This window comes from Musca domestica, unplaced genomic scaffold, assembly GCF_030504385.1.
Source record: "Musca domestica strain aabys unplaced genomic scaffold, Musca_domestica.polishedcontigs.V.1.1 19, whole genome shotgun sequence".
Classification (NCBI taxonomy): domain Eukaryota; kingdom Metazoa; phylum Arthropoda; class Insecta; order Diptera; family Muscidae; genus Musca; species Musca domestica.
In genome coordinates, this window is record NW_026712245.1 from 11275893 (window position 1) to 11284893 (window position 9001).

Genomic DNA, 9001 nt, shown 5'->3' on the forward strand with positions numbered 1-9001 from the left:
ATGCATTTTATGAAAAAAAAAACAAATTATCGCTCTTCTTCATTTTTCACTATTTACAAGTGTATTTTGCTTTTCTCTCGTCTTTAGCTTGTTGTCAAGTACAAGCCTTGACAAAGTTCAAGTGGAGCAAAAAAGCCACAAAACAAAGACACTCTGTAAAAGCTATTTTGTTGAGTTAGGACAAGAAAGAAATATTTTACAGCCGGTTACACAGTTTTTTTGTTTTGTAATTTTCTTTTTTCTTTCTTTGCATTTGCTTTTGTTGTTGTTTTATTTTCGCTAGTGATAACATTATTGTTTATTTGTTTACAACGACAACAAATACAAATCAAGACAACGACAGAAACAACAACAACAATAAAACATTAATTACATTATTTACAATGGCGTTGGCATTAACATTTTGCAATGTTCTTTTTTTCTGTCCCCTGTGCTCTTTGCATTTCTTGGTGATAAGAAAAGTAAATACATTTTATAATTTTATTGATTTTGTAATTAAAAGTAAAGTGGGCAAAGATAATGCTAAAAATAGAAATTTTTTAATTTTTGATCATTATAAAGTTAGGCTTTAATTTGACAAGAAAAATTCTATTAGAACAATTTAATTAAGAGAAATGTGAAGAAGATACAATTTGCTTTTTTTAATCAAGTCAACAAATTTTTTAAACCATCGATTTTTATGAAAATTAAAATAAAATTTATATTTAAACAACAACAAGCACAAAAGCACCTAAGTGCTATAATTTAAAAAAATCCAAGTATCAGGTGTTACAGTTATAGGGGGTATAAGAGCTCAAAATTCTAAGATTGAGATGATTCTGTTGAAAAAAGTAGGTAGCATCATAAAAATACCGAATATAGGGAGGTACATTTACGATGAAGCTGGTATCCATTACGAACACCAAATACCAAATGTATGAGACGGATGGACGTGGCTTAATTGACATAGAATTTTATGCTGATCAAGAATTAAATGTTTATTCTTTTTAAAATGTTATAAATTAAAAAAACCTGCATTCAACTGCGTTGAACGGCTACATTTATTTAGAATTAAATATGTAATAGACTTTGTTAGTAAGACCCACCAAAAATACCAAAAAGCAGCGCGGCTCAAGAAAAAATATCTCTTTCCAGACAAATTTCTCTTTGCTTATTTAAATCAAGAACAAAACATTGTTAAGTAGCTATTTATACAAATATTTTCTATCCATTTGCTTTATAAATTATTTTGGCAAACATTTATGTTTAAAAACAATTAAATGAAATCGTAAAATATAAAGAAAAATAGATTTTTAATTTTTTCTTAAATTATCTCTTTTTTCGACTCATGTTCTAGAACACGGTTTTGAGCAGGGTTGCAAAAAGTCAAGTCCAGTTTTCTCTTTATAAGGCATGTCAAATTTACTACTCTGGTTGGTAGTTCCACTGTGCTAACGAAGAGAGAGTTTTTAAGAGAAATTACACATACACTATTTGTTTTGAAAAACACCACACAACTATCGCTCTCTCTTGTTCTCACTCGAGAGTGAGAAAAAATTGTAAACAAAACAATCTGATTAGCATTTAACATGGATGGGAGATCTAAATTATTCGAAAAAAAATGATTCTTTAGAGTTAATATTAGAAATTTTAAATAATATATGCGTATTCAAGTATTTCAGCAATAAATTTAAATTACATTTATTTTGAAAATAAAGAAAACCCGTCTGTAATGAAATGATGAATAACAAAAAAAAAACCAACAATTAAATGTGACTTGATATTCAAATGGTTTCTATACAAAATTAAAATCTACACAGATTGCATCACTTCACATGGTATTCGCCAGGGATTATTTATATAATTTATTTGCATTTTTGTTGTTGGTGTTTTTTTTTTTCAATTTTCTTATTTCAGGAGTCAATGTACTGATAATGCCTAATGCGTTTTTTAATGAATACACAAAGTTTTGGTTTTTTCCGTTTCTCAGCCATAATTAATTTTTTATTAATGTTAAAAGCCTGTTGGTACTTTTTTCAAAATTACCAAATAAAAAATTTGAAAACAAAAATTTTATTCAAATATAGGCTTATTTTTATATTCCTTTCGGAGCAAAAATATTGGGAGGCATATATTGACTGAAGTCGAAAAAAAATTTTTTTATCAAAATGAAGTCATAATTGTTTCAAACACAACACGTTTGTCGATCAGTAAAGAAATTTCTATAATTTTTTTTACAAATTCTTAGGCCATTAACTTTCCTCACAGAAGGAGGAAAGGATTTTCTTTATGTTTAATTACAAAATCTATGAAATCCATCAAAATGAGTCAGTTTTTCTAAGCAACTTTACACCAAATTAATGACCAACACCCAAATATTGACATATTTTCACATAACGAGCACCTGGGGCGTATACATGTTAAAATAAATTATACGCACGAAGGGTTCCTCTCTCCCCAACAATCCAGATAATTATAGAGCTGATGAGGGTTATTAGCAGAAGCCTTTGCGGTTTCACAATACCATGTAAATGGCAGGGCAGTTCCAGAATTATTTATATACATATTTAATAATATATGTAATCAGTGGGGTAATATACCCATTCATCTTAGTATTCTTTTTGAAACCAACACTTTATATTTTGATCCAAATCATAAAAATAATTTCCATTTCTTTCTTTTTTGTCTCAATTGTAGCTTTGATTTCATCGGCGCCCAATCATCTGATTAAGGGTCAGGATTTCAAGAATCGTTTAACTGTAACACCCACCACGGAGCTGCTACAGTTACATCAGCAACAACAACAGCAGCAGCAGCAACACCAACAACATCTTCTATTAACGGCCGCAGCAAATATGCCAGAAGTACTGCAAGCCGCAGCTGCCAACAGTTTGACAAGTAACTCCACAAAGTATCACAGCAACCCAGCCCAAGGCCTGGTAACACCGGCCACTGCTGCTGCCATGGTTCGTATGTCCACCATGTCGCCCACACTTTCGATGAACGGCAGCTCCAATGAGGCCACAAATGGTAGGTTATTCTTTTGCTCATTCTTCTCTTGATCAGATAAATAATATCGCCCCTCTCTTTCTCTATTGCAGTTCACAGCCTATCCATGTACAATGGACCGGTTAGTCCCCAATCCAGTGATTCGGGCCACAGCATGTCCGACATGCAGCACAACAATTACATGAACTATAACCCCGATTTCACGGGCATGACCAAACAGCAGGTCAGCGCCGCCAAGGAATTATTTTCGCAGCGCAAACAACGAGAATTCACACCCGACTGTAAAAAAGATGACAGCTACTGGGATCGTCGTCGGCGCAACAATGAGGCGGCCAAGCGCAGCCGTGAGAAGAGACGTTACAATGACATGGTTTTGGAACAGCGCGTGGTCGAACTGACCAAGGAGAACCATGTATTGAAAGCCCAATTGGATGCTATCAAGGACAAATTTAATATATCCGGTGAAAACCTTGTGAGTGTGGAACAGATCTTGGCATCTTTGCCCACCAGTGAACAGGTTTTGAGCACCACAAAACGCTCCAAGCTTTCCACGCCCGCCACCAATTTCAATGGCAATGCCAACTATGGCACCTCCGGCAACAACCTGCAAACTCAAAGATCCTCAGTGGATGTCCTCAGTTCCTCCCACAATGACAAATTGACCGCCCAAGGTGTTATCAAGCCGAATGGTGCAGTGGCGGCGCCATCTGTGAATGGAGTTTCTCCCCTGCATCATCTGCCCTCCGCAATAAATGCAGCTGCCGCAGCCGGTCATCAGCCCAGCATACAGGCCACCCAGGCCTTATATGTGCCGGCATCAGCAGCTTCAGCTGTTTATGTTCCCGCCAACATAAACGAAAGCCTATCGTCCAATACACCTCCCCACCAACACCATTCAGTGGTAGCTGCCGCAGCAACCACCACAACCAGTCTCGTCCCCACACAAACGCCCACTCCAAATCTACAGAATTTACACGTCCTTCAAGCCCTGAATAGGAACTGTGATTTTGAGAACATACGCAAGGTTGTGGCAGCTGCCGCTGTTGCCAGCAATGCTGCTGCCGCTGATCTACCGTCCACTGTGAGTGGCCTGTATGTCAATCCCCAGGGAGCAGCAGCTGCAGCCATCTATGCCGGAGCCACACAGCATGTCCACAACCCCTTGTACACAAAACTCAGCAAGGAAGAGCACAGCTACTTGTCAGCCACAATGGTAGAGGGTCCAATTGTTAGCTCCAGTGCTGGTGACTCGGTCAGCTCTTCGTCGCCCCGAGAAACAGCCAGCGTTTTGAATCTGTCACGCCGAGCCAGTAGCCCCACAGCCTATGAGCATATGCTGTCGTCCACCACACCAACATCCTCTCGTCTGTCCTCCGCCATGTCATCGGCATCGTCTTCGGGCGCTGTTTCGGGTGATGATGACCATGAGGCCGACAATGAAATGACCGAAGAGACTAATGAACACAACCTCGCCAGTACCACAACAAGTCCTCACAGCAACGACTCCAACAACTGCTTGCCTCTAAAGCTAAGACATAAATCTCATTTGGGTGATAAGGATGCTGCTGCCACAGCCTTGTTGGCCTTGCAGCACATCAAACAGGAGCCAATCAGCAATCGGGCATCACCACCAGCCTGGGCTGATAATTCAGGCGACAATTCAAGTGATGAACGCGACTCGGGCATCTCAATACCCAGTCCCGAATGGGCCGCCCAGTTCCAAAGAAAGGATACCTGTACGGCCACAGCAGTGGTAACGGTGACACCCTCAGAGAGGGAGCACATACTGAAGTCCAAATTGGCCCGACTGGAATCCGAGGTGGCAACCATTAAAAATGATTTATACAGCCGATCGAAGTGTTGTACATAAATTGAGAGTGACACAAAAAGAGAGTAAATGCGAGAGAGAGAGCGAGACAGATTGTTTTGAGGTCATGTTAAAGTTTTCACATTGAAAAATGAAATTGAACCCCTAAAAAAGAAAAGGCATACCTTTTACTAAAATTCTTGCAAAACTTTTCGATTTATTTATTTCGTTTAGAATACAAGGAGAGAGAGGATAGACAATAATTAGACATGTTAGGAATAAAAAGAAAAACAAACAAAAAACTAATTTTTGAGAAATACAAACAAAAAACGCAAGAAACTAATAATTGCTATGGCTGATGAAGGATTTTGAAGAAACTGGAAAAAAACTGAATACCTTTTCTATTTTGTTATACGCTTTTTATAGTTTTGCCCAAAAGAAAAGCAAAACAAAAACTGTACTCGGTTTATGTTATTAATTTGATGGAGTGAGCACAACTCCTGATCTCAATGTTTACTAATGAAGAAAAAATAAAACTTGATTTCAAACTTTGTACATCATTTCAAACAAACAAAAACAAACAATGGTATTAACAACATTTCATTACATACACACAATTATAATTATTATTATTATTACTATTATTAGAAAAAATAAATGTTGTTGTAAAGTTTTGGATTTTTTTTTTAATTTGTAAATTGTAAATGGGAATTCCATTAAAAGAAAAATGGTACATTCCCTACTCTAATGTGGATGCATATACAAATATACAAATTTTATTAAATAAGAAATCCTAATTAGTTTCTTAATTATATTAAAAAATGGGTTTTTTACTTTACCCCAAAAAACATTAACACTGTGCTACAGGCCAACTACAAAATTGCAATGTGATCGAGCATAAGTACTCATCCTGGATATGGATGATTCGTTAAAGATTTTTATTTTAAAGAAACCTTTAACTGCTCAACAGAATCTTGAACCCTTTGCTGCAAAAATGTATTTTTTTGTAATATAATTTTGTTGTTGCAGCACAGTGTGGTTTTGTGTAAAAAATAATTAATTATGAATGCATTCAACTGTAACCACTGGCATTTTGTGGTTATTTCTAATTATAATAATTATGAAATAAAAATTTATAAATTTTTATTAGTTTCATGGAAAAAAAACTTCCTATTAATAAAAAGTAAATTATATCTTAAAAAAATAAGGACAAAACAACTTTACTTATCTCAATATTTTCTTTGTGGTATTTCTTATAGATTACAATAAGTTTTATATAAAAATATGTATGTATGTTTTTTTTATTTTTTAAGTTTTATTTGATAAGAAAACAAAATGTTCTATGTTTTTAAGAAATTGACAAAAAAGAAGTTTCCTTATTTAGCATTATGTAAATAAAAAAGTTTAAATGTTACAACAAACAAATTACTATGACATGTAAATACAAGAATTACACTATGACAAACCAGATTAAATGGCGAGTATATATTAAAAAATAAACTGAAACAAATCAAGATACACGCATAATTATTATTAAACAACAACAACAACAAAGAAAATGAAGCCTGGAAAATTCATAGAAGTTTCTTTGGTCCAAACCCCATCCACACCCATTCCCTCCCAATAAAAAAAAAAAAACAAAGTATCCAAAACAACAATTCCTATTTTTTGTAAAACAAAAAAGTAAAGAATCAAATCAACGTTTTTAAAATACAAGGAAACAGAAATGATGGTATTTTTTACACAAAACAAAGAAAAAAATTATTTTTTAAAAGAAATATGTCGCTTGTTTTAAAAATGTTCTTATAGTGTAAAATAGTTTGTAGTGATGTTTTACCAACCGTGGATATCGGAGCAGTACGATGTTTTAAATGTTATATTTATATTATATAATCAGCAATGTTTTCATTAAAAAATATTTAAAAAATCATAAATGCCTATTGTTTTCTTTTAAACAAGTTAAAAAGCAGTAAGTTCACGAATTTGTACGAATTTGGTAATTAAAAAAATGGTTAACAATTCTGTTAAAATCTTAAGATCAGAATATAGGGAGTTGCCGTTATATTGGGGTCTATACGAAAACGTGGATATGCACAAGCAATGTTTGTCATAGACCATTACAATATTCAAATACAAAACTTTAAACAATTCCGATGAATAGTATAGCACAAAATACCGAATAAAAGGAGGTAACGTTATATGGGGGCTATACGAAGAAATGGACCTGTGTATGTAATCTTCTGTTACAGGTTGTAGTACCAGTTCGAAACTTCAAATACGAAATTTGAAACAATTCCGGTAAATAAAGTAGCTTAAATCATCAAAATACGGAATATGTGGACGTACCGCTATAGCGGACCTATACGAAGACGTGGATAAGCATACACAATTTTTGGTGACAGGCTGTAGTACCAGTTAGCAACTTCAAATACGAAATTAGAAACATTACCGGTGAATAATTTAGGTAAAGTCATCAGAATACCGAATATGGGGAGCTACCATAATAGGGGACCTATAGAAAACTGTGGACCTGCAAAAGACAATTTTTATTGACAGGCTGTAGGGCCCATTAGAAACTTCAAATACGAAATTTGAAACAGTTCCGGTGAATAATGTCGCCAAAATAATTAAAATACCGAATATAGGGAGATAAAGTTATATGGGGGCTATATAGCCCATTTTCAATACCAAAAGTCCTGCAGACTAAACACACTTTTGAGTAAAATTTTATCAACCTACTTCAATTCGTTCAGAAGCTAGAGTGATTTTCACAGGCGGACAGATAGACGGACGGACATCGAAATACTTTTCGAACCAATTCTGCTGATGTTGCTGTTTTCTTCCGTCCACTTCCTTGACGTCGGGCTACGCTACCAGTATACGAGATACGAGACTCAAAAGATTTATTCACATTTATATGCAGAAGTGCTCTAACGATAGCCACTTGTGGTTTTCCGCTTGAATTCCATCACGAAAACAAATTACTACGGTATCCCGAACAAACATGGCAACACTGTTCTATTTTTTTTATTTTCCACAAAATTTTTAACCAGCCAAACTTAATCTTAATTTAATTTTCCAAAAGCCAATCTGGGCTGTGGAAAGTAGTGCTAGGTTTGTAGATAAAGGGGCAGGCCATACTTTCTTAATGCTTTTATATATTTGGTAAAATTTAATAGAGTTTTAAAAAATCTATAAAAACTTTTGCCATGAGTCATAGGTTTAAAAAATTGGTCACTTCGGTTCACTTTTCGGTATAAAGCCTATGTAAGGGTAAACCAAGATTTCAAGTATTTTTTTATGTCATATTTTCCATTGAAGTTCCCTACATGTTTTTTGTTTGAGTTTAAATTATGTAGACACCCTACTTGCAAAAATGATTTAATATGGCACAACGTTCAATCGATATGGTTGAACTTTGGATTTTGGTTTATTCGGGGTAGAAAACCATCCAAAAGAAGATATCTTAGATAAGTATAATTAAGGGCAATTTTTAATGAGCTACATAAAGTTTAAAAAACATACAATTCTGAAAATTTGTGTCCATATAATTTAATGAATGAAGATTATTTCAGGCGCATGGTGACCGCGACAACGCTTCCAATGATCCACCGGCTTACTATAATTTTGGCATACTTTCCAACATTTCAGCCGGTACTTTACGAATAAATGCTTCAATGTTGTCTTCCAATGTCTGCATAGACATGAGTTTTAACTAAGCCCCACAAAAAATAGTCTAAATGGGTTAAATTGCACAATCTAGGCGGGCAATTGAATGTCCTGAACGAAAAATAAAATGTAAAACGAACGTGTCTCATACATAGTATTCGAGATATGAAATACGTCACTATCGTTTAGAACTGGAGTTACCTTTCAAGAAGGCCCTTCACTCATATCCACTACTTGAATTGCAATATTATGTCCATGCAAAATTTTAGAACTAGAATTTGAAAATGATTCCAATGGAATATCTGCGTACATACATCGGAAACAATTTATTGGAACGCAATATTTAGTTCACATACAAAGCAAATTATCTTTCGGAAGTCAGCCTCTTTGTATTCACCACAGATATGGAATGAATTGAATATTGAGGGTATTTATTGATTTGGAAGCAGGTCATTGTACTTATCTTTATAGATCTGTGGTTTTAAATTGATTAAAATAGCAAATATAGATTTTAACCGCAATAAACAAGAAAAGAAA

General features: G+C 34.6%; 1 protein-coding gene across 2 annotated transcripts in view; it reads left to right on the top strand.

Annotated features, from left to right (window-relative positions):
- Positions 1–6291, top strand: part of LOC131802003 (uncharacterized) — an 87513-nt gene extending 81222 nt beyond the window's left edge. For both annotated transcript variants that reach the window (XM_059121298.1, XM_059121297.1), the window contains 2 exons: positions 2677–3009; positions 3081–6291. In XM_059121298.1, the coding sequence (XP_058977281.1) occupies positions 2835–3009; positions 3081–4858 (1953 nt within the window). In that variant the 5' untranslated portion in view covers positions 2677–2834 and the 3' untranslated portion in view covers positions 4859–6291. The remainder of the gene's footprint in view (positions 1–2676; positions 3010–3080) is intronic.
- The last annotated feature ends 2710 nt before the right edge of the window (positions 6292–9001 follow it).